The sequence below is a fragment of the Martes martes genome (assembly GCF_963455335.1).
Source record: "Martes martes genome assembly, chromosome: 7".
NCBI lineage: Eukaryota > Metazoa > Chordata > Mammalia > Carnivora > Mustelidae > Martes > Martes martes.
Genome location: NC_137894.1, coordinates 133,326,688 through 133,353,338, shown reverse-complemented (window position 1 = coordinate 133,353,338; position 26,651 = coordinate 133,326,688). Strand labels below are relative to the sequence as shown.

At 36.7% G+C, this 26,651-nt stretch overlaps 1 protein-coding gene across 3 annotated transcripts in view; it reads left to right on the top strand.

Moving 5' to 3' along the window:
* PCNX1 (pecanex 1) overlaps positions 1–26,651 on the top strand; it is a 151,603-nt gene that overhangs the window by 14,043 nt on the left and 110,909 nt on the right. For all 3 annotated transcript variants that reach the window (XM_080808812.1, XM_080808811.1, XM_080808813.1), the window contains exon 2: positions 22,991–23,199. In XM_080808812.1, the coding sequence (XP_080664938.1) occupies positions 22,991–23,199 (209 nt within the window). The remainder of the gene's footprint in view (positions 1–22,990; positions 23,200–26,651) is intronic.

Here is a 26,651-nt window from a genome sequence, read left to right as displayed (position 1 = left end):
TTATTAATAGGTTGAGGAGAATTAGAATTCTCCATGGGATGGTTTCAAACTATGCCCTTCACTCCTCTGCTCACTCTGAGTCACTCACTATTCCATCTCTTTTCCTTCTCCTGCAGCAAAATGTGTATCACAGCACAGGCTAGAGTGAGGCTGTTGTAGAGATAATCCTGAGTCTGCCTTTTATTTGTAAAGCAAGTTATTGAGTTTATGTTTCTTACTAGTGTCTGTCATGATGCTCTACTTGAGAATTGCTGGCATATAGCATGGGACACAGGCTTATTCATAGGTGATACATGGGACAGAGCTATTGTTAACTTTCTTTTTCTTTTCTTTATTTTTTGACAGAGATCACAAGTAGGCAGAGAGGCAGGTAGAGAGGAGGAAGCAGGCTCCCCAGGACCCTGAAATCATGACCTGAGCCGAAGGCAGAGGCTTAACCCACTGAGCCACCCAGGCGCCCCTGTTGTTAACTTTCTTAAAAAAAGAACCTAATCCTTGTGAATTAACTTGCCCGAGGTTCTATTTTGCTTCATTCCAATAAATCAGTACCAGAGAGGAGATTCTGGACATGTGTATTTTGAAAAACAGCAACTCCTAAATGTACCAACAGAAAATGCCTATACATGACTCTGATAGACACCTCAAGTTAACAGTTACTAGCCTGGGAGGTCTTATTCTCTTATTTGTGAACGTCTGAAAATACCTTATTGTTTCCTGGTTAGGTTGTTGGTTTAGGTCGTCTGCACTTTCCAGCAGTGAGTGAATTACGGCATAACTAATTCAGGCTGTAGCCTGCATTATCAGTATCAGTACTTGTATGGTACTGATAATAGCGTGCTTATAGAGTGCTTTTTACCTGGTATGGTATATTTCTTGAGCATTTCACTTTCCAGAATAAAAAAACCACCATTAGGTATTATCATGAAAATAATACTCTCTCTAGAAACTGTATGCATATATACAGTCCATAATAAAAGTATTGTCCAAAGCGAAAGACCACAGTAAGAACAAACAGTGCTGTGGTGCACATTTGTGTATATAAACTCTTGCTTGTGGGAGTGTATAGCATTAAGTTTCTAGAAGAGAAATTGCTAGGTCAAAGAATACACATATTTAAATTCACCCAGATGTTGCCAAATTACACCTCAAAAAAAGCTATACCAATTTATATTTTTACCAGTGTGAAAGGACCTATTTCCCTTTGTTCTCATCAACATTGGTTATTACAAATTTTTTGCAGTGTGATAGTGTGAAATGGCATCTTGTTTTAATTTGTTTCTTTAATAATAAGTTCAAGTGTCTTCATATGCTTACTGATATATATATGTACATATATATATTTTAAAGATTTTATTTATTTGACGGAGAGAGAGATCACAAGTAGGCAGAGAGGCAGGCAGAGAGGGGGAAGCAGGCTCCCTGCTGAGCAGAGAGCCCAATACAGGACTCTATCCCCAGACCCTGAGATCATGACTTGAGCCGAAGGCAGAGGCTTAACCCACTGAGCCACTCAGGTGCCCCAGACATTTATGTTTTTTAAATTGCTTTTTGTATCCTTTATCTTTTTTTGAAAGTCATGTCATTGTGCTAAGTGATTTTTGAGAGCCCTATAAGTATCAGCTCTTTGTCATGTATTAAATTTTCTCCCTACCTTGTCTTTTAACTTTATGATTGGGTTTTTTGAACATATAAACTTAACATTTTTTAGTAGCCACATTTACTAGTTTTCTTCATGCTTATGAGGCCTTCTGTGTTAAAAGTTTGTAAAAAAAGGAATCCCTGTTTTCATCTAATTTTTTAAATTTGGGAATAAATTTGCATGGTTAGATTAAAACACATACATACTACTCTAAAGGTGGTAAAAAGTTGCCCTTTTATACCAGCCCACCATCTTCCCAGTTCTCCACCTGCACCATCTCCCATAAGAAACCACTGTGAAACTCACCACAACCTACAGATTCAAATTCCCCCACCTACAGTATTCTATATATTGTTCTGCCATGCTTAATATATCTTAAACATATGTGCATCAGTACCAAAAGGGCTTCTTCAGTGGTTTTGGGGGTTTTTTTGGAGATATACTTGATGTGTACCATTATGTTAGTTTCAGGTATACAACATAATTCAATATTTGTAGATACTGTGAAATGATCGCAATAAGTATAATTAACATGTTACCATGCAGCATTATAATTTTTTCGTGATGAAACCTTTTATTCTCTTAGCAACTTCCAAATATGCAGTGCAATATTATTAACTTTAGAGTATATCCCCATGACTGAATTATTTTATAACTGGAAATTTTTACCTTTTGACCTCCTTCACCCATTTTGTCTATCACCCCACCCCCCCACCTCTGGTAATTACAAGCCTATTCTCTGTATTGATGAGCTCAGTTGTTTTAGTTTTGTTTTTAGATTCCATGTATATGGGAGATCATGTGATATCCCCCCCCCCCTTCTGACTTAATTCACTTAGCATAGTGCCTTCAAGGTCAATTCATGTTGTGGCATATAGCAATATTTCCTTCTCTTTTATGGTTCAGTAACATTCAGTCATTCATATATATATATATATGTGTGTGTGTGTGTGTATGTATGTATGTGTGTGTGTGTGTGTGTGTGTGTGTGTATATATATATATATATATATATATATACCATAATTTCTTTATCCATTCATTCATTGATGGACACTTAGGTTGGTTTCCATGTCTTGGCTGTTGTAAGTTATGCTGCAGTGAATGAAGGGGTGCATATATCTTTTCAGGGTAGTGTTTTGTTTCTTTTGGATAAATACCCAGAAGTAGAATTGCTGCATTATATGTTCTATTTTTAACTTATTGAGAAACCGCAATACTGTTTTCCATAGTACCAATTTACATTCCCATCAACGGTGCACAAAAGTTCTCTGTTCTCCACATCCTTGTCAACACTTGTTATTTCCTGTCTTTTTGATAATAACCCTCCCAACAAGTGTGAGGTGATATCTCATTGTGGATTTGATTTGCCTTTCCCTGGTAGTAATGTTGAACACCTTTTCATATACCTGTTGGCCACCTTTATGTCTCTGGAAACATGTCTATTCAGGTCCTCCACCCATTTTCTTAATCTGGTTGATGTTTTGCTGTGAGTTATAGGAGTTCTCTCTGTGTTTTGGACATTAGCCTCTTGTCATATATAGGATTTGTAAGTATTTTCTCCATTTAGCAAGTTGTCTTTTTATTTTGTTGAGGGTTTCCTTTGCTACGAAGAGCTTTTTATTTTTAGTTTGATGTAGTTTTTTCTACTCATTTATTTTTGCTTTCGCCGCTTTTGCTTAAGGTGTCAACCCCTCCAAAAACCTTGCCAGGACTAAGGTCAAGGAGCTTACTTCTGTGTTTTCTTCTAAGAGTTTTATGGTTTCAGGTCCTAGGTTTCTAAGTCTTTAATCCATTTTGAGTTACTTTGTATGGTATAAGGCAGTGGTCCAGTTTCATTCTTTTGCACCTGATTGTCCAGTTTTCTCAAAACCATTTATTGAAGAGACTATCCTTTCTCCATTGTTGTAAATCAATTAACCATATATGTGTGGGTGTATTTCTGGGCTCTTTATTCTGTTCTATGATCTGTGTGTGTTTTTGTGCCAATACCATGCTGTTTTAATTATTGCAGCTTTATAATGAAATCAGGGAGTGTGATGCCTCCAGCTTTGATCTTTTTCCAGATTGCTTTGGCTCCTTTGAGTCTTTTATGGTCCCATATAAATTTTAGGATTGTTTCTTCTATTTCTATGAAAAATGGTGTTGGAATTTTGATAGGGATTGCTTTGGTCTAATTGCTTTGGGTAGCATGGACATTTTAGCAATTTTTAAAAAAAGATTATGAGGGAGAGGGAGAGAGAGTCTCCCAACTCGGGGTTCAGTCTCATGACCCTGAGATCACGACCCAAGCTGAAACCAAGAGTGAGACGCTTAACCGACTGCACCACCACGGCGTCCCTGGATATTTTAGCAATATTAATTGTTTCAACCCATGAGCATAGAATATCCATTTATTTGTGATTCGCATTCAGTTTCATTGTGTCTAATAGTTTTCAATGTACAGGTCTTTTACCTCCTTGGTTAAATTTACTCATAGGTATTTTATTCTTTTTGATACAGTTGTAAATGGGCTTGTTTTCTTAATTTCTCTGAGAACTTGTTATAAGTGTGGCTGAATTGGTTGAGAGGCTGATTCTTGGTTTCAGCTCAGTTAATAATATCGGGTCATGGGGTTGAGCTCTCTGTTGGGCTTAGTGTTCAAGAGGGAGTCTGCTTGGAGATTCTCTCCCTGTGCCCCTCTGTGCGCTCCCTCCCCCACCTCAAAAAAGAAATCTTTAAAAAAGGAACACATTTTCTGTACATTGATTTTTAAATCCTCAACTTTATTGAATTCACTGATTTCTTCTAACAGTTTTTTTTGGTATTTTTGTTTAAACAGCTTTTGAAGTTTTCTAAATATAATATGCCATCTGTAAATAGTGAGTTTTATTTCTTCCTTTCCAATTTGGATGCCTTTTATTTCTTTTTCTTACCTAATTGCTCTGGCTAGGACTTCTAATACTGTATTGCATAAAAGTGGTAAGAAGGGGAATGCTTGTCTTGTTCCTGATCTTAGAGGAGAAGCTTTCAGCTTTTTACTGTTAAGTATAATATTAACTGTGGGATTGTTATATAAGGCCTTCATTGTTAAGTGTAGTATTAACTGTGGGCTTGTTATATAAGACCTTTATGTTGAGGTATGTTCCTTCTATATCTACTTTTTTTGAAAATTTTATAAATGGATGTTAAATTTTGTCAGTTGCTTTTTCTGCATCTGTTGAGCTGATACATGATTTTATCCTTTATTTTGTTAATGTGGCCTATTACATTGATTTGCAGATTTTATTTTAAAATATTTTATTTATTCATTTGACAGAGAAAGTGCAAGCAGGGGAACAGCAGGCAGAGGGATAAGGAGAAACAGGCTCCCTGCTGAACAGAGAGCCCGATAGGGAGCTCTATCCCAGGACTCTGGAATCATGACCTGAGCCAAACGCAGATGCTTAACTGAGCCATCCAGGCACCCCTGATTTGCAGATGTGAAACCATTCTTGCATCAAGTGGAATAAATCTCACTTGGTCATGTTGTAGAATTCTTTTAATGTATTATTGAATTTGGTTAATATTTTCTTGAGGATTTTTGCATCTATATTCATCTGGGACATAGGTCTGGAATTTTCTTGTGGTGTCCTTGTCTGGTTTTGGCATCAGGGTAATGCTGGCCTCATAAAATAAGTTTGGAACTGTTCCTTCCTTTTCTCTTTCTTGGAAGTGTTTGAGAAGGATTGGTATTCTTTAAATGTTTGGTAGAATTCACAAGTGAAGCTAGCTGGTCCTGGATTTTTGTTTGTTGGGTTCAGTTTTTTTTAAATAGTTGTATAGAAGTCCATTGTGTGGATATATTATATATACATATATATTTATATATCATATATAATGTATATATATGTTTTATGTATGTTATATATAATGCATACATAACATATTAGTATATATTGTATATTTTATATATTATAAATATAGGTTTTATAGATATATAGACATTTAATTTGTTTGCCAACTCCTGCTAACACAAACCATTCTGGGGTAAATAATTTGTATAAATGTCATCTCATGTGTCCAGGTATAGTATTAAGGTAAATTCCTAGAAATGAGATTGCTTGTTCAGAGAATAAATGCTTTTGTAATTTTGAAAGATACTGCGAAATTGCCCTTCAGAGGTATTGTATTCCTCACCTAGCATGCTTGGAATCAATACATGACAGTATGTTTGTGCTCACATGTGCCACAGCCTCACATAGTTTTGCTGTTTTCATAGGTAAGAAATAGTATCTTAGAGTGGTTTGATTTGCATATCTCTTACTTTGAGTGGGTTTGAACAGCTTTTCATAAGCTTAAGAGTTGTTTTTTTTTTTCATTTCTCTGTGAAGAGTTCACGTGCTTTATCCATTTTCTCTTAGCTTGTTTCTTACTGATATCTGAGCACTGTTACATACTAAGGAGATTAGTCCTTTGTAATATAGTTGCAAACATCTAATAATTTTTATAGTCTAGCCCATTTGGAATTTATTTTGCTGTAAGTAATGTGTGAACATCTAGTTAAAAAATTTTTTTTGACAGGCAGTTGTCCCAGTCAACCTAATTTATTAAACCATCTCATATTTTTCTTAGCAGTTTAAATGCCATCTTTTTCATAATTTAAGTTTCCACTGGTGTATTTGGTTTCTGTTTTATCGGCTCTTATGTGAATGCTATGTACTTTTGGTAACCCTTATTTTATATATGTATATATTTTTCTTTCATAGGGTTGTTAGTCTTACTACATTTTTTGTTTAGTTTTGCCTTTTTTTTTTTTTTTTTTTTTTTTTTTGCTGTTGTTCCATGTTTATCCATTTTGTTTAGTTTTCCAGGGATGCAATGGAATTTGTGATTGGAAGGCATTGAATTTGTAGATAACGTCAGGGAGGGAAATTTGATGTCTTTATAATACTGAGTTAAGGTGATATCTTCCTTTCCTTTAGGTCTCTAAAGAGAATTTTCTCTTTAATTTTTTTTTTTCCGTTAACCTTATACATTTTCCCTTAGTATTATTATTCTTAGATTTTAATTTCTAACACAGTGTAAATAGAACCATTTATTTTACTGTTTCTAACTGGTAATTGCTTATGTATGAGAAAACTATTGATTTTTTTTTTAAATAACATTTTATCTTTTTTAAGATTTTATTTATTTATTTGAGAGAGAGAGACAGAGCAAGAAGTCACTAGCAGGGAGAGTGGCAGAGGGAGAGGGAGAAGTAGGCTCCCTGCTGAGCAGGGAGCTGGATGTGGGACTGGATCCCAGGATTCTGGGTTCACAACCTGAGCTGAAGTCAGATGCTTAACTGGCTGAGCCACCCAGGCGCCCCCAAAATAACTTTTTTTAGAATAGTTGTAGACTTACAGAAAAGTTGCAAAGGTGGTACAAGAGATCCCATATGTCCTGCACTCATTTTTTCCTATAGATTACATCTTGGATTACTATGGTATGTTTATCACAACCAATGAACCAATATTTGATATATCATTATTAACTGAAAAGTTCATATTCAGATTTCTTATGTCCTTTTCCTGTTTTAGGATCCCATCTAAAACAATTGATTTTAATTTATTGATTTTGTAACCAGATACTTTATGAAATTAGCTTATTTTTTCTAATAATTTCTGCTTATTTTAAAAGGACTTTCAGATATATAATTCTGTTTGTGAAAAATAATTTGAAGTTCTTTCCAATATTTATACTTTTTTCTATTGTGTAATTGCCCTGCATAGTACTTTCTATATCTGTATTAAGTAATGTTGAAAATATGGACAACATTACCTGGTTCTCTACTTCAATGGGAATGCTAGTGTTTTCTATTAAGTATAATTTTATTTGAAGTATAGATCCCGTTTTCTTTACCGTGTTATAGAAACATGTCTCTGTTTTTTTTTTTTTTTTTTAAGATTTTATTTATTTACTTGTCAGAGAGAGAGAGAGAGAGAGAGAGAGAGTGAGCACAGGCAGACAGAGTGGCAGAGGGAGAAGCGGCTCCCCGCAGAGCAAGGAGCCCAATGTGGGACTCGATCCCAGGACGCTGGGACCATGACCTGAGCCAAAGGCAGCTGCTTAACCAACTGAGCCACCCAGGCGTCCCATGTTTTTTTTTGTTTTTTTTTTTTTTAAGATTTTATTTATTTATTTGACAGAGAGAGAGATCACAAGTAGGCAGAGAGGCAGGCAGAGAGAGAGGAGGAAGCAGGCTCCCCGCTGAGCAGAGAGTCCGATGCGGGACTTGATCCCAGGACCCTGGGATCATGACCTGAGCTGAAGGCAGAGGCCTAACCCACTGAGCCAGCCAGGTGCCCCGTCTCTATTTTTTAAATGACTTTGGTTGTGTGCTATCAGACAAATATTTACGTCTGGGTATTCTGAGGACTCACATGTCTTACTTAGCTCATCTTTTTTGTAGCACATCTTGGTTCCTCTGAGCCATTTCTATTCAGAGGTCTTTCTGTTTGCTTGTCTTAGGTTTGTTTGTTTGTTTTTTGCCACTACATCGCTTAAACGTGATTTAAAACATGGTTATTGTGCCATTATTACATGCCCATGCATTACCCACTTTCACATTTTCTCCTTTAATCGTCTCCATAGTCGTGTGAAATGAAGATGCTATTACCCCGTTTTACAGTTGAGGAACCTAGCTCAGGGGCATGCACCTCTCCTTGCCGCTTTTCCCCTTTGACCTCCAGACCACCAGCACATCACTCTTCACCATCCTCCTCCACACAGACGCCCAAGATGCTTTTCCGATGAATCTCCTGGTGAAGCCAACCTGTGATGTTCACGATGAATTTAGTGTCCCTGATCTTTTTTTGATATGTATTCTGAATCTGGAACTCTCAGAGCTGCCCTTCCCGTCACTATCTAATTATATCCTTAATCTTGCCTCCTCTTGACCAGCATACTGTGTGAATACAATGGAAGCCCATTATAAAACACAATGTTCTCCCAGGGATTTTGTTATGGTTCTCATCTATACTTAAAGTGAGATAATTTGTCTCGCTCATCATTTTGGAGGGAGGGATTACTTAGACTTCTTCTGTGGCATGTATTATAAATGGATTTTATTAAAATTTAATGTCCTTTCACTTACTGGTCTACTGTGGGGTTCTTTCCCTGCTATGTTTGTATAAAATACTATTTCCTGCTATTGCATGTGCCCCTTCACACCAGCTGCAGGGAGACAGCCTCTGCGGGCTACTGTAGCCCGTCCATTCCAATTTTTTTGTGGATAAAATCAGGATCTGTAGTTCTTGAGACTGTGTAAGGGCAGCAAGAGAAGCAATTGCTGCTACTTACCTGCATATTTTTAGGGCTGGGAGATTTTAACCAAACTTGGCTACAGTTACCACTTGGTTTCTAGTTGGGGGAGGCTAGAGATGCACCCATGAGGTAGAATTACTGGCCCCAAATGCCCGCATTGTCGAGGGTAAGAAACTCGCTGTAACGCATACTTTCTTAGTGGATATGGTGTTGCCCTCAAGGGGGTGGAAATTATTTGATGGGGGAGGGTGGGTGGTGGTGGTGAAGAAATCTTTTTATGTATGAAGTACCCATGTACGTGCGGTACATAGAGCTTTAGTGTATCTGGTGATAAAATTTCATGAGGGGGAGTGTTTCGAAAGCCTATGCTTCCCTGTGTTTTTCTTTTACTCTTTACGCTACGACCACACATAAAACATTTCTGATGTGTGGGGGTTTTCCCCATACCAAGCAATTCTGAGTAACCATTTGAGTGTCCTACAATTTAATTTTTAGTTTAATTTAGTTTGAGTTTAATTCTGACCCTGCCTGGAGAGAGCATCAGATCCAGCAGTTGAAGGACTCAGTCCCACAAGACTCTTTCCTTCCCCGCAGCTCAGATGCCACTAACAAGGCCAGGTTGTCACCTGTGCTTCTGACCCATTGCCTATAAATCAGAGTTCCTGCGACCCCATTCTCAGGTTCTGTTAATTTGCTAGACTGGCACATGGTACTCAGGAGAAGTTTACTTACTGCTTACCAGTTTATTACGGAAGGATGTGATAAAGCAGACAGATGAACATCCAGCTAGAAAGGATCGTAGAGCAGGGTGTGTGGGAGGGGGTACAGAGCTTTCAGGTCCTTTCTGGGTGCACCGTTCTCTAGCACCTCCACTTGTTCACCAACCTGGAAGCTGTCCAAACCCCATACTACTGGGATTTTGTGAAGGCTTCATCATGTAGGGCATCATCAATTATTAACTCCATTTCTAGCCCCTTTCTCTGAAATCCCCAACTTCTTTTTTTTTTTTTAAGATTTTATTTATTTATTTGTCAGAGAGAGAGAGAGAGAGAGTGCGCAGAAGCAGGCAGAGTGGCAGGCAGAGGCAAAGAGAGAAAAGCAGGCTCCCCACCAAGCAAGGAGCCCAATGCGGGACTCAATCCCAGGACCCTAGGATCATGACCAGAGCCGAAGGCAGTGGATTAACCCACTGAGCCACCCAGGCATCCCTGAAATCCCAAACTTCTAATCATGGCTTGGTCTTTCTGGTGAGCAGCCCCCATCTAGGAATCCACCAACATCTACCTCATTAGAACAAAGACATTGCTATCACCCAGAAGATTCCAAGGGACTTACATGTCAGGAACCCGAGTCAAAGACCAATATTAGAACAAAAGATGCTTCTAGGGCTCTTCTCACTTAGGAATTCCAAGGGTTTTAGGAGGTCTGTGCTAGGAACCAGGGACAGAAATATAAATATAAATATATATATTTATAATATATATAATATATATACACACACACATATATATACACACACATACACATATATGTGTATGTGTGTATATATATATATATATATATAAAAGAATTTCAATTGTTTCACAGGAGTGATTAGGAAAAAAATGTGAGAAAAGGCTCTGTAGGGTGATAATGAAAAAAAAAAAAAACAACAACAAACAAGTTGTGGATTGTTGCCTTGGCGGGAAGACTGCTTAGTGTAGTGTTATAAACTCAGATTCTTGGGGCCCCTGACTGGCTCAATCAGAAGAGACTGCAACTCTTGATCTTGGGGTTGGGAGTTCAGGCCCAATGTTGGATGTAGAGATTACCAGATAAAACTTAAACTCTCACAAAACTCAGATTCTTAACCACTGGAGTTAGACTATTTTTACCAGTTACCAGCTGTGGGCAAATAACTTCACAGCCTCAGGTTTTCTTATCCATAAAATAGAGGTAATAATAGTACTTTATTCAAAGCCTTGTTGTGAGATAATCGCTTGAAGTTCCTGGTGCTGAGTAGAACACTAGATTAGTCATTCTTCTAAGAAGCTCAGGAAGAGTAAGGATCTTGTTTATTGCAATATTACCATTTTTTAAAAAAGATTTTATTCATTTATTTGACAGAGCAAGAGGGAGAGAGAGAGAGAGAGCCCAGGCAGAGGGAGAGGGAGAGGCAGGCTCCCTGTTGAGCAGAGAGCTCAGTCAGAGGCTCAATCCCAGGACCACCTGAGCCAAAGGCAGACGCTCAACCAACTGAGGCACCCACGCACGGGGCAGTATTACTCTTTCAAAGGGTATCTGGGACTTAATAGGCATTTAGTAAATATATATTAAATCAATGAATAAAGCTCATATGCACTGAGTTAAGTGTGTCAGAGTTGCCTTTATGGAAAATGAGTAAATGGTGGTGTTAAATATGCTATATTCACTCCTTAATTCATTTTTTCTGTTAAGCATGTTTACCTCATCTTAAATCTAGTGTGTATCATACCTTGCCTGATTTTAGCATTTCCTTTTTTTTTTTTTTTTTTAAGAGAGAGAGAAAGCATGCACGTGTGAGTAGGTGGAGGAGGGGCAGAGGGCAAAGGGAGAAGGGGAGAGAGAATCTTAAGCAGGCTCTGTACCCAGCGTGGAGCCCACCTGGTGAGGGGCAGGGCGCTCAGTCTTGACCCTGAGATCATGACCTGAGCCGAAATCAAGAGTCTGGTGCTTAACTGACTGATCCACCCAGACACCCCTAACATTTAAAGATAGGGATAGATTATATAGCATGCAATACCATCTTTCTGTTTCAGCAAATTCAGTGAGCTCAGGCCACAATGATATATAGGTTCTGTTAAGATTCTTAAGAGTATGCATTTAATTTATACATCTTACTGATTTACTTTTTTTTTTTTTTTTTGTAAGAGAGTGTGAGCTTGGGTGGGGGCGGGGGGAGAAGGGGCAGCGGGAAAGAAAGAGAGACTCTTAAGCAGGCTTCATGCCCAATGTGGAGCCCCATGCAGGACTTGATCTCACCACCCTTAGATATGACCCGAGCCGAGATGAAGAGTTGGACGCTTAAGTGACTGAGCCACCTGCGTGCCCCAGGAATCCATTATTTTATATGTATGGGCCTAAAGATAATCCTATTGGATATATCCTCAGCTGACGTTTTGTGAGGTAATAACGTAGCTGCTATTTTTCAAAATGGCAAAGTCATGCTGACAGACTTCGTTAATAAATTCTTATTTTCATTTACTATGAATCCTGGAAAAATTGTTTCAGTAGAATATATCGGAAACAAATGGAATAAAGAAGTAGGTCAGGCTATTTAAAGTTGAATTTTGTGAGACAGCTTCTGGTCCTCGTATTTACTACTTAAATGAATTATTTTTATCAATTTACTGAATTATTTTTATCAAATTAATCAAGGATTTATTTCGATTGATTAATAAAAGAATGATTTATATCACAGTGTCAGGTTACTAATTTATGAAAGGAAATATGAATCAAGATAGTTCTTACCATAGGATACCCTGTTCTTTTTCTTTCTTTCTTTCCTTTATTTATTTATTTATTTTTTAAAAGATTTTACTTTTTTTTTACTTATTTATTTGACAGACAGACAGAGACAGGAGAGACAGCTAGAGAGGGAACACAAGCAGGGGGAGTGGGAGAGGGAGAAGCAGGCTCCCTGCTAAGCAGGGAGCTAAGCAGGAAGCCTGATACAGGGCTCATCCCAGGACCTTCCAGGATCATGAGATCATGACCAGAGCCAAAGGTAGATGCTTAATGACTGAGTCACCCAGGCACCCCCCCATTCTCTTTCTAGCATGATTAGGTTTACTTAGAAAAGCATTTGTAAATCAGAACATTGGTGCTTCTCAAGTTATGTTCTTAGATAATAATTCAGACTTCATTTGGGGAATTTTTTGGTAAAGAATGGAGTTCAGTTTCTAGATGTAATGTTGAAAGATAAACTTGTATGAGTCTTAAATTTAAATGCATAAATATCTCTACCTTTCTGTTTTTATTTGCTGTTCTGACAGTTTAATAACTAGTTAAAATTTCCAAATGTATTAGTTATTTTATATTCTAAATCAGGTTGGCTCCTACTTGTTGGCTTTGGAATAGGTATCTTAATCTCATTAGAAAGCCATTTCAACACATAGGAGAGGATGCCTTAATTTTAAAAAGAATTTTTGTGACTCACTAGTTCCATCTATATCATTTACATTATTGGCTAATTGTATTTGGGAATATATATTTTGAAATAGTATATCTGAATATGTTTATTATAATTATATTTATACATAAATTTTTTTTTACTGGAAAAGGTAAAAGGTGGGAAAATTCCTATAAAGTGTGTATGATTATTTTAGTCTATCAGTATGTATCCTTACTTTTATTTGTTTTTTTGTTGTTTGTTTATTGTTTGTTTTTTTCTCCTTGCTTTTCATATCCACACCATCTTCTCATTCATATTTTAAGCTGCTGTTTATTTGTTTATTTGTTTATTTGCTGTTTATTTGTTTATTTAAGCTGTTGTTTATTTGTTTGTTTATTTGTTTTTTTCTCCTTGCTTTTCATATCCACGCCATCTTCTCATTCATATTTTAAGCTGCCCATCTCTAGCTCCTAGTACATATATGTTGATGATGAGTTATATATACTATATTATTTTGGTCCCTTTTTATCTGGGTAATACATAATTTTAAATGTTACTTCCCTAAGAAGAGCATTCAAATGTAACTAAAAATGTAAATACAAATATATACTATAGAGTGACATAAATGTAAAATGCAAATTAAACAGATCTAATATATAGCATCTAGTATTTTTATGATTCTATTCATATTAAAATATTATATAGATAAAATTCAAACTTCTGCAGAAATATGGGTAGGCTCAAGTTCTAATGGTTCACTTGTAAATCAGTTAGTTGCCTTTGGGGGAAGATGTATTCAGGGTTTGTTACAGGGTCCCAGTTGGCCCTCTGAAATCAATTTGACTTACTGTATAGTTGGATTTATAGAAAATTATATTTCTGTATTTTGGTTTTTTTTCTATGGGAAAGTATGCATGAATCTCAACACGGGGAGTACTTTTCCCTTTCCCTCTGCAACCCTGTCTTCTGAAATGAAATATTTACCTAGAATGCTTTATCTTACCCCCAAAGGAGACTGTGGAAAGAGGCCTGAATTCCTGGAGCCATGATTGTGATATGAAAGCCTTTTTAAAGTTCTTTGGGGACAGGCTGTATACGAAAACTGTAAGGCTTAATTCATTTCCTTTCTGATCTAACCTCTTTCCTTACTCCTAGTTGACTCTCATTTTCTACTAAGCCCATCCTTCTTCCTCCCTTTCCCCTCAGCATTCTCTCTGTTTGCCAGAAAGGGAAGGTGGTATAGATAGGGAACTGTTCTGCACATGGTAGGAATTAGCTCATCCATTTACATTCTTTTTGTGAATAAGCCAAAAGCGATTTTCCATCAGGGTGAGTAAGCAGAGGTGTGTCCCCCTGTTTTTGTTTTTTTGGTTTCAGATTTCTTTTATTTATATTAAATAGAGCAGGAGAGAGCATTTTTCGGGAGGGGCAGAGGGAGAGAGAGTCCCAAGCAGACTCTGTGCTGAGCCTGGAGCCCGACGTGAGGCTCCATCTCATGACCCTGAGGTCATGACCTGAGCTGAAACCAAGAGTTGGTCTCTTAACTGACTGCACCATGCAGGTACCGCCCACCTTTTTTTTTTTTAACCTATTTTAGTAGCAAAAGAAGAGTAGTATTTCATGCTATATGTGAAAATTATAGGAAATTCAAATTTCAGTGTCCATAAATAGTTTTATGGGAAAACACCTTGCTTGTGTGTTCATATAGTGTGTGTATTGTGTAGGGAACCTTTTACACTGCTAACAGCAGAGTTTAGTTTCAACAGATCATATCACCTGTAAAGCATGAAATATTTTTTGTTTGGCTTTAAACAGAAAAAGTTTGCTAACCTTTGATTTAGAGGCAGGTAGGCATCATGATTAAGAAGAACAAGGAGTCTGGAGTTAAAATTGCTCCTTAATGCCTCATTCTGAGACCTTGGGCAAGTTACTTATCGCCTTGTGCCTCGGTTTCCCCATCTGTAAAAATAGAAGAATCACAGTGCTGACTTTGTGATCATGAGGGTTAAATGAGTTAAGATACATAAAGCACTTAGAAGTGTGCCTGGTACATGGTAATCACTAAGTATTAGCTGTCAGTTGATATTTAAGTATAAGATGTTAGTGGTTCCTAAGTATTAGACAGCCGAAAATCACTTCGTAATAGGAACTGGAAAATATGCTTTGAAATCAGTTCTGTTTGAGAATAGTTACAAATTTATTAAGGAAATGCTTATTTGTTAAGTGAATGCTTCTAGATTTTGATTAACCGGCGTTCAAAATAGTGAAAATTATGACTCTAACACAAAGCATAGTGAGCATATGTCTTTATATTGCTGCTGCACCTAAAATGAGCATCGTATAGAAGGTTGTTTTTCTGCCATGCAGTGTGCTAGCCATAGGGGAGAAATACTTGATGTTTGAAATGAAATGTAAAATGTTTATTTCATAATTGTGATAAATCTAGTATGATTATTTTTGCGATTCCCAGTGTCTTTCTCAAAGAGTCCTATCAGAAATATATTTGGCATGTTTAATAGCTTGACCCCATTACAGTTTTTTTTTAATCTTATGGATAAACTATCAGAATTTAAGGGACTAAACTTGCACGTAACATAAAATTTACCATTTAAACACATTTTTAAAGTGCATTATTTGGTAATGTTAAGTATATTCACATTATTGTGCATTGGATTTTGAGAACTTTTTCATACTATGAAACAAAGTCTATACCTACTTTTTTTTTTTTTTTTCCCAAAGTCTATACCTACTTTTTTTTTTTTTTTCCAAAGTCTATACCTATTAACAACTCACTATTTCTTCCTCTTGCCAGCTTCTGGTAACCACCATTCTGCTCTCTATTTCTGTGAATCTGACTACTTTAGATACCTTGTATAAGTGGAATCATCCAGTATTTTGTCTTGTTGGGATTGAGTTATTTCACCTGGCAGATGGCCTCAAGGTCATCTGTGTTGTAGCATATGACAGGATTTCCTTCCTTTTAAAGGCTGAATAGTATTCCATGATATGTAGAGACCGCATTTTGTTTATTATCTGCTGATGGACGTTTGCATTGCTTCCGCCTGTTGGCTCTTGTGCATATCGTTGTTGTGAACAAGGTTGTACAAATACCTCTTTGAGATCTTGCTTTTAGTTCTTCTGGGTAAGTACTCAGAAGTAGGATTGCTGGATCAAACATGGTAATTCTTTTTTTTTTTTTTTTTTAAGATTTTATTTATTTATTTGACACAGAGAGAGAGAGATCACAAGTAGGCAGAGAGGCAGGCAGAGAGAGGGGAAAGCAGCCTCCCCACTGAGCAGAGAGCCTGATATGGGGCTCGATCCCAGGACCCTGAGATCATGACCTGAGTTGAAGGCAGAGGCTTACCCCACTGAGCCACCCAGGTGCCCCAGACATGGTAATTCTTAATTTTGTGGGGCCACCATACTGTTTTCATAGAGGCTGCACCATTTTACGTTCCTGTCAACAGGGCACAAAGATTCCAATTTCTCTACCTCCTTGCCAACACTTGGTATTTTCTCATCTTTCCTCCCTCCCTCCCTTGATAGTAGCCATCCTAATGGTGTGTGGTATTATTTCATTGTAGTTTTGATTGGCATTTCTATCCATCCAACATTTAAGAGGATGATCTTATTAAAAGTAGCTAACAGGGGGTGCCTGGGTGGCTCAGTGGGTTGGGCCTCTGCCTTCGGCTCAGGTCATGATCTTGGGGTCCTGGGATCGAGCCCCAATTCGGGCTCTCTGCTTGGCGGGGTGCCTGCTTCCCCCTCTCTGCCTGCTTGTGCTGTCCATCTCTGTCAAATAAATAAAGAAAAATAAAATCTTTAAAAAAAAAAAGTTATCTAACACAGTATTGCAGTAAGGAGGCTTACCACTGTTTTGGGGTCTATATTTGATCTGAATATCTAGACCTATCTAACAGCCATTAATATTTGCTGCCGTCCTTAGGGATGTATAATTGAGAACTGAGATATTTTTTAACTTTTTGCAAATAAGGAGTAAGGGTGAGAAACTGCCTTGATTGGAACTTGATCTATTGCTAAGTCATCCATTATTGAGATGAATATAGATCATGTCTCTGTGAAAGATGAAAGCTAATATGAAAACCCATTTGTCACTATTAAAATTTTAGCTCTTTTCTTCTAATTATAAAAGAAATACATACTCATTACCAAAAAAAATCAAGAAATACAGTAAAGCATAAGTTTATATTTGGAATATAATACATACTGTGTTTGTACAGTTAATGTGGCTGTATTTGGCTGCAGTTTTCACTGTCATACTCCACTGGCAACTAGTCTACAGTTTTCCATTTTCCTTTCCATTTTCAATTAAGTTTTTTCTCCATTTTTTGTACGAAAGTCTTACTATAGTGTTGCATATACAAGAGTTTTTATCAATTTTATCTAGCTAGATCTTGGGTGATATAACTATCAATTTGTATTTCTACCAGTACTTAATAAGAATTCTAGTTCTCCATATTTAGATTAGTTGTTTTTTTTTTTTAAATATGGATGGGTATTAAATGATATATTGTGGTTTTCTTTTACTTTTTTTCAAGTAGGCTCTACTCTGAACATGGGGGCTTGAACTCACAACCCTGAGATCAAGAGTCACGTTCTCTACTGACTGAGCCAGGTGCCCCTATACTGTGGCTTTAGATTCTTTTTTTTTTTTTTTAAGATTTTATTTATTGGACAGACAGAGATCACAAGTAGGCAGAGAGGCAGGCAGAGAGTGAGGAAGGGAAGCAGGCTCCCTGTTGAGCAGAGAGCCCGATTCGGGGCTTGATCTCAGGACCCTGAGATCATGACCTGAGCCGAAGGCAGAGGCTTTAACCCGCTGAGCCACCCAGGTGCCCCGCTATTTTGTTTTTTTTACTGATAAAGCTGAACATGTTTTCACATGTTGTTTTATTGGCTATTTATATCTGTTTTTCTGTGTCAGGCCCTTTAATTGTCCTTTGTTTTCATTGGTTTGTTTGCCTCTTTGTTACTGATTTCAAAAATTATTTATACATATTTATTCTTTATGTATTGCATCTATACGTATATATGTATATAAATATATACGTACATATATCTATATAATACATGTTTTAATGGGTCTTCTAGTTTGTAGCTTGTCTTTTCACTCAGCTTAGATTGTCTCTTGAACAGAAGTTCTTAATTTTAATTTATCATTCCTTTACAGTGTGTGGTTTGAGAATCATGCTTAAGAAATATCCTAAAGGGGGGCACCTGGGTGGCTCAGTGGGTTAAGCCTCTGCCTTCGGCTCAGGTCATGATCCCAGAGTCCTGGGATCGATACCCCAAATTGGGCTCTCTGCTCAGCAGGGAGCCTGCTTCTCCCTTCCTATCTGCCTGCCTCTCTGCCTACTTGTGATTTCTCTCTCTGTCAAATAAAAAATTAAAAAAAAAAAAAAGAAATATCCTAAAGGTCATTAAGATATTCTTCTAAAATTTTGAAAGTTTTGCTCTTTAGGTTAAAGTCTCTAATCCATCTGTCAGTTTAAGAAATTAAGATGTGTTGAATCTTATGTAAAATACATGTGGAGTTCACGTGTTTGCTTGAATACCCATTAAGGCTGTGATGCCAAAAGTTGGTAGATGTTGCCTTAAATAATAAGGTAGTTTCAACAGTGGAAAAAAGAAAATAAACATATAAAGTGTTTTACATTAATAATAGCTATTTTAGGAGATATGTTAAATTTTTTTTCACAGTCTTGATCTCAGTTGTGGGTGATAGTTTGCCATTGTGATAACCTTTAAATTATAGACCACTGATTTCTGACTGAACTGGGATGAATACTTGAGTGTGACTACATAAATAAGCAGATCCCCATATTAAGAGGTTAGTCACTTTTGATACATATGATATACTTTTTGATACATAAGGTATATAAGATGCATAGATATTTAAGATGTAGAAGAGCCCTTGAAGTCTGTGATGACTGCCGGTCTTTATCGTGAGCTTGCCAGTGCTGTGACCTTTCTGGATATTCAGGGAGGGCCTTGTTTGTCCAACATCAGTATTATACCACCTGCTACCCCATCTTCGTTTGTTGCCATCCACTGTTTGTGGTATCCTAGGGAAGAAGTAAAATCAACCTTTCCATATAAGCAATTTGTACCTGTAGATAGACCTTGAAGAGAAGATAAAATAGATCAACTTTTATTATCAGAGAGCAGTTAATGTGCTTGGTCATCAGCATTAACTTGAAGATAACATCTGTGGTAAAATATTATAACTAGGATGAAACATGACCTTTGGAAATTAGTACTTTGTAAAGTATTGTTTGTTATGCAACATAGTAAGTCAATAAGTACCTGCCAGGGCCATCTGGCTGGCTCGGTTAATAGAGCATATGACTCTCGATCGCATGGTGGTAAGTTCAAGCCCCATGTTGGGTGTAGAGCCTACTTAAAACTAAAAACTAAAAAAAAAAAAGACACGCTTAAAATATTTAGATGTTATATAAAAAGGTACCTGCCAAGAAAAAGAACCTGTTTTCCAATGAGATGATGCTTGTTGATAAATAAAATTATGAATTTTTTTGAAAATCCTCCTTTGAAAACACAGTATCAATATACCTAATTTAATAAAATATAAAAGCAAATAGTAAATACTACTTGGTTTGCACTTTTGGTATATAGTCATAAAACTGAAGGATAGGTGTCCTAATTGGTCTTTAGTTGTTTGGTTTTGATTTTAGGGGAACCACAGAAATTTTGTAAAGGCAGATATCATTTGAAATTTTCTTGTGTATTAGTAAGGTAGTTATAGGGAAGTTTTGTGATACATTTTGATCATACTAATATTTTCAGCTGTGCTATGCAGTAGAGTAATGTAAGTAGAGAACAAATTTGAATAAAATCACACAATAGCCCTGTGTGTGTCTGTGCATTTTATCCCTCCTGGGAAAAGTGAAACTTAGAGCACAGCTGTCCTCTGTCACCTAGAAACCTCCAGAGTAACCATTGACAGGGCTTCTGCATTTAAACCATAGGGTATAAAATAAATGGATAACCTCTGTAGTTTGAGTAGAAAATACAAGTGTTCATCATCTGATAGCGGTTTCTGGTATGAAATAGTCAATTGAATTTTATTTAGCTTTCAGTCTTTTCACTGTTCAGTGTTTTAAGAGAAGAAATTCTGTACTTACTATATAGATCCTGTACATTTAGTATGTTTTCTGGCATTCAATAATCTACTACTGGTAGCAATAGAATAGTAGGGAGAGAAAGAGTTTATTTCGATCTGTTTTAGGCATTCATAATCTTTGGCTCTCTACATGCAGATATGATAGACCATTCAAATACTAAGTAGTCTCTTCCTCTTTTCCCATTTGGAGGGGCCATTAACATTTCCATGGAATTTGTCTACCACTCTGCTTAATTAATATAATCAATAATTTTTATCTTAATAGGGACTATGGTGAATAATGATGGAACTCTGACTTATTTTTCATTGACAATTTACATTTGAGAATGGAATTGGTATCAGTGTGTAGTAAAACATGCAGTGACTTAGGCATGAGAAATATTGGTTAATTTTGTCATTAGGATGGGTAATCTTGGGGTGCCTGGGTGACTCAGTGGGTTAAAGCTTCTGCCTTCTGCTCAGGTCATGATCCCAGGGTTCTGGGATCAAGCCCCGCATCAGGCCCTCTGCTTGGCGGGGAGCCTGCTTCCTCCTCCCTCTCTCTGCCTGCCTCTCTGCTTACTTGTGATCTCTGTCTATCAAATAAATAAATAAAATCTTTAAAAACAAAAACAAAATCAAAAGATGGGTAGTCTTGGCTAAGTCATTCAAAGTTAGTAAGTCTCAATTTTCTGTCTGAAAATGAAGGTGTTGAGCTAAATGATTGCCAAGAATTCTAATTCTTACATGAACATGTTGTATAGAAACTGGCATCATGCAGAACTTTTGTAAATACTCTAAGCAGTATATGTGTCTGTATGTGTTTGTGTGTTTACTTTGGAATTTTTGTCTCTGTGTGTGTGTGTGTGTGTGTTTTCTTATTCAGGATGCTTTTTTTTTTTTTTTTTTTTACAAAAAATTAGATTTATTTTAAAGTTACAAGTTAAAACAGTTTCAAACTCATATTGAATACATTCTTAACAATTCTGTTTTAGAGGTTTGGTTTTTTTTTTTAAATTTAGCTTAAGATCCCTTTAAATTACACTTAGGATCTCTTTAATTTAAATTATACTTATAAATTTAGTATTCATTTTTAAATACTTAGATTATCTAATAAATCTTTCCAAGTACTAAACTTCTCTAAACTTGATATTTATGGATTTTCTAAAATTTTAAATACATTTTGGATTTTAAAGTCATAAACCTAAGTCAGTCATTCAATGACATTTAAATTGAATTCACAGGTTTAATCAATTAATTGAATTTTTGAAGATTTTTATTCATTTGACAGAGAGATCACAAGTAGGTAGAGAGAATGGGGGAAGCAGGCTCCCCACTGAGCAGAGAGCCTGATGCGGCGCTGGATCCCAGGACCCTGAGATCATGACCCGAGCCAAAGGCAGAGGATCAACCCACTGAGCCACCCAGGCACCCCCACAGGTTTAATTTTTTAACATGAAGGTTTCCTTAATCCAAGTTTTAAAACTACCAAATATATACCTATTATGCCCATATGCAACTCAAAAGTAGCAAACTGTGGGCTTTATTTACTTTTGTTTTTCCCCTCCCAATTCCAACCCACTTTTTTTCCTTCTCTCTCCCTACCAAATAACTTTTTTTTTTTTTTTAATCTTTTATCATGTTTGTATTCTGAACCAACTTGTTTCACGAGGGCCTTTTTAGTTTTATCATCTCAAGCAATTCGAAGTAACCTTTCCAAGCAAATTTGGAGCCATGTTCTCAGATGACTGGGGTTAAATCTTATGAAATTTAGAGCTACAAACACTGGGAGTGATTTGTATCTTATGAAAATGGGCATAAAGTGTCTAGTTTTATAGTCTCTGCTAGTGGTGGCCCTGAGGCCATGCTTTCCAAATGGGGTTGTCGCCGTGCTTGTCACCCCTGGACCCAGGTCCATATCAGTAGATCCTCAGGTATGATGGGTCTGCAGTCCTCATGCCCAGGAAGCTTCTGTGTTTTTTTCAGTTGATCTGTTTGTTTTTGCTTGATTTGTTCTGTATTCTTTTTTTTTTATTTGTCAGGCTACAATTTTCAAGTATTTTAAAAGAAGACGTATTTGGGTTTTGCATGTCTCCCATGTCTTATCTGCATTTTCAGTCATAGTTCAAAGGTTATTCTTCTAACATTTTAACTAGAACAACTTTCTAGAACCCAAAGAATGTTTATACCCTGAAGAGAGTTCCAGAGAGCATATAAACGGGGCTTATATATATTTGGACCACAATCCTGTCTTACTCATGTATTATGTAATGTGATACCTGACTCTCCAGTTGTATCATAAGGTTTTAGGCATGGACTTTATACTGTGCTCTCCAGTGGAAACGTAACTCGTGCAAGCCACATATGTAATTTAAAATTTTCTGGTAGCCACATTAAAAATAAGTAAAAAGAAACAGATGAGAATAAGTTTAGTAGTGTACTTTACTTAATCCAGTATAATCTAAACATTATTTTGACATGTAATCAATATAAAATCGAGATATTTTACACTCTTTTTTCGCATACCGAATCTCCAAAATCCAGTGTTATTTTATTCTTAGAGCACATCTCAGTTCACACTAACCATATCTCTGATGCTCAATCGCTGCGTGTAGCTCGTGGCTACTATCTTGGGCTGTCTTACTGTCTTAGAGTAAGTGCTATCTTACACTTTTATAACTTAGCACAAGTAACATCATTGCTGTTTTGCGTGTGAATATGTGTGTGTATCATTTTAGTTACGGATTTCTCTAATTGAATAAAATATAAAATATTTTTCAGTGCCTATCTTTATTTTCTTTCTCTCCAAGGCTCTTCCTTCTTCCGTGATTATCGTAGCAGTTTACTGTCCTGTGATAGCCGCTGTTTTCATTGTTCTGAAGATGGTCAACTACCGACTCCACAGAGCCCTGGATGCCGGAGAAGTCGTAGAGAGGAACGCGCATGAGTTTCCAGATCAGCGAGCCAAGGCTGAGCAAGGCAACTGTTCAACCAGAAGAAAAGACAGCAACGGACCGAGGTAAGGAAACCCATGGCACTCAGTTTGTAAGGATGTGGGTCACGCTTGTTACAATGATGGGATTCTTGTGTTGTGCCTCGGTTTTGATAGGTGGGTTTAAGGCAGTTACAGATCTTGCCACAAGAGGTAACAGGACGGGTACAGATGATCACATTAGACTCCACCAAAGCTCACAGGCATATCTGAGGGATTAAGTAACTGTCCTGGCTTTGTTACTAAATAACATGCTAGACCAATAAAAGTTATAATTGTAAAATATTTACTCCCACTAAGACCAAAACCAGTGAAAAACAGTGTGAAGAAATAATTTTAAAGCATGGCTTATAAATCTTAGCATTTATATTTTATTTATATGTATAAGTAAAATGTGTATATATCTTAAGCAAATTGTGATAATATTTTATTTGACATTTTTAATCTGCATTTTTCACTTAATCTATTTATTGTAAATACTTCTCAGTTATATATTCTCACCTTAGAAACTTCGCTGTTCCTTCCCTCCATCTTTGTATAACTGACCTCTTAGGATTCAAGTTTGTGTAGATGTTACCTCCTCCTAGAGGTTTTCTTTCCCCTCCCAGACGAATATTCCTCCTGTGGCTCCCAGTCACATTTCTTGTCATTGCCTCGACCTCATCCCCTTTCTCTTGTTGACCAAAAGATTTATTTCATTCATAGAAAGAAGTTTATTATGATTTCATAGAAATGATAGGTACCACTAATAATAAGTCTTCAAAAAACAGTTACCCTATGAACACTTGTTGTGTGTAATCGTCCTTAAAACAGTTCTGTGAGATAGACGCTATAGTTATTCCTGATTTATAGATGAGGAAACTAGAGTGAGAAAGAGGAAATATTCCAGGGACTCTGATCTGGAGTCCATGTTTTTAACCGCTCTGAGATGTTTCCACTCAGTATAATATGAAAAGTGGGTACTCTTTTAAGGTAGGTAATGTTTCTGTTTTCCAGTACATGAGTTTATCCCTTTTCAGTTACACTTTTCTCCACCCATAACATGATTACACTGTTTGTTCATTAGTAAATATTCATAACATTATTTCATAATGTTCATAACATTAATCACTACTTAAAATTGTCTTACTTAATCATTTGTTTGCATTGTACGTTTCTTGAAGGCAGGGGCCTTGTTTTTCCTGTGAACTATTTTATTCCCAGGTTCTAAAGCAGAGTCACTGATAGGTACTCAGAAAATACTTGAAGTAGTGAAAGCATTTTTTCTACATACTATTTTTTTTCTATTTTTAATAACTGTACAGTATTCCATTTTGTAGGTATATCAAATTTAACTGTTTTGGTATTAGTTACTTTATTTTTCAAATTTAAATTTGTATGTTAGATCACTGTGATGTTAAAATTTTTTTTTTAAAGATTTTATTTTTGGGATGCCTGGGTGGCTCTGTTGCTTAAGCGTCTGCCTTCAGCTCAGGTCATGATCCCAGGGTCCTGGGATCCAGCCCTACATTGGGCTCCTTGCTCAGCGGGGAGTCTGCTTCTCCCTCTGCCTGTCACTTGCTCGCTCGCTCTCTCTGTCTCTGACACGTAAATAAAATCTTAAAAATAATAAATATTTTATTTAATGGTGGGACTCGAATTCACAACCCCAAGATCAAGAATTGCACAGTCCACCAACTAAGCCAGCCAGGTGCCCCTGGGATGTTTTCATTTTTAATGATTAAAATTTTAATTATAATTTGGCAGAGGTAAAATACTAGAAAGCTATACCCATTTTTAAGTTTTTCAGTATATATCACCACATTCCAAAGATTAACCTTTTAATTACCACTGTCAGCAATTTGAGGGCTGCTTTTTCTGCACATTGACAACATTGAGTATTTGGTATTTAGACAAAACTGTGGTAGATAGCTCACTGTTTAATTTTTAAGTTTTTGGATTACTAGTTAAAATGGATGTATTTTTCTTGTGTTATTATTGTTACATATTTATTTTGTGAATTGTTTGTTTTTCTGTTGGTGATTTTTGCTGTTGATTTGGAGAAGGTATTTATGAAGGATTTTAATTCTTTATATTTTGTGTCAAATATTTTATAGCATTTTATTTATTTATGTGCCACAGTTTATTTTTGTGCAGTCTATTCTGTGAATGTTTATTAGTTCTGCCTTTGATACCAAGTTGTGTGAGATTTTTTTCTTCCCCCATATTATATAAATGTTTGCCTGTGTCTGCTTTCAGCATTTTTATAATTTTTCATCTTAAATTGTAGTCAAGCTGAAAACATTCTTTTTTTGTTTGTTTGTTTAGGTTAGTCCCAACACTATTGAGTGAATAATGCATTTTCCCCCAGTAATTTTAAATACTTTCCTTTTCATGTAGCATACGCATATATATTTATATCAATTTCTGGGCTTTGTTTTCTGACCCATTGATCTCTTTCTCTTTTGTTTATACCATACTGCTGTTTGTTTTGTTCTGTTTTGTTTTTTATTTTGTACTGTTTTTATGGCCTACTAATATGCTTATTATTTAGCATTGTGAATCCCTTTTCAGTATTTTTCTGTTTGAGTGTTATCTTGGTTCTTCTCATGCGTAAATAGCTGACCCCTGAACAATGAGGGGGTTAGGGGCACCAAACACCTTCCCCTGTGTAGTCAGAAATCCATGTGTGGGGGCCCCTGGGTGGCTCAGTCGGTTAAGCATCTACCTTTGGCTCAGGTGATCCCAGGGTCCTGGGATCAAGCCCCGCTGAGCAGGGATCCTGCTTCTCCCCCTCCCTCTGCTGCTGCTCCTCTTGTGTTCTCTCACTCTCACGCTCTCTCAAATAAATAAATAAAATTAAATAAAAAAAATCCATGTATAACTTTTTTTTTTTTTTTTTTAAATTTATTTATTTGTTAGAGAGAGAGCAAGCAAGCACAGGCAGACAGAGTGGTAGGCAGAGGCAGAGGGAGAAGCAGGCTCCCCGCGGAGCAAGGAGCCCGATGTGGGACTCGATCCCAGGACGCTGGGATCATGACCTGAGCCGAAGGCAGCTGCTTAACCAACTGAGCCACCCAGGCGTCCCTCCATGTATAACTTTTGACTCCCCTCCCCCCAATTAACTACTAATAGTCTACTGTTGACTAGAAGCCTTATTGGAAACATAAACAGTCAAGTAACATATTTTGTATGTCATATGTATTATGTATATACTGTATTCTTATAATAAAGTAAGCTAGAGAAAAGACATTGTTTTTAAGAAAATCATAAGGAAGAGATAATACATTTACAGTACTGTAAAATGTAGAAAATCCACATATGAGTGGACCTGCGTATTTCAAACCTGTGTTGTTCAAGGGTCAACTGTACATAGTTTTTTGTGAGATGCCCCTTTGCTCATCCTCCAGAAAATTCCATTAGACTTGATAAGTGTATTCAGTATGGAGAAAACTCAACCTTTAAAATATGAAGTCTCATCAGGGGCATGGTGTATATAT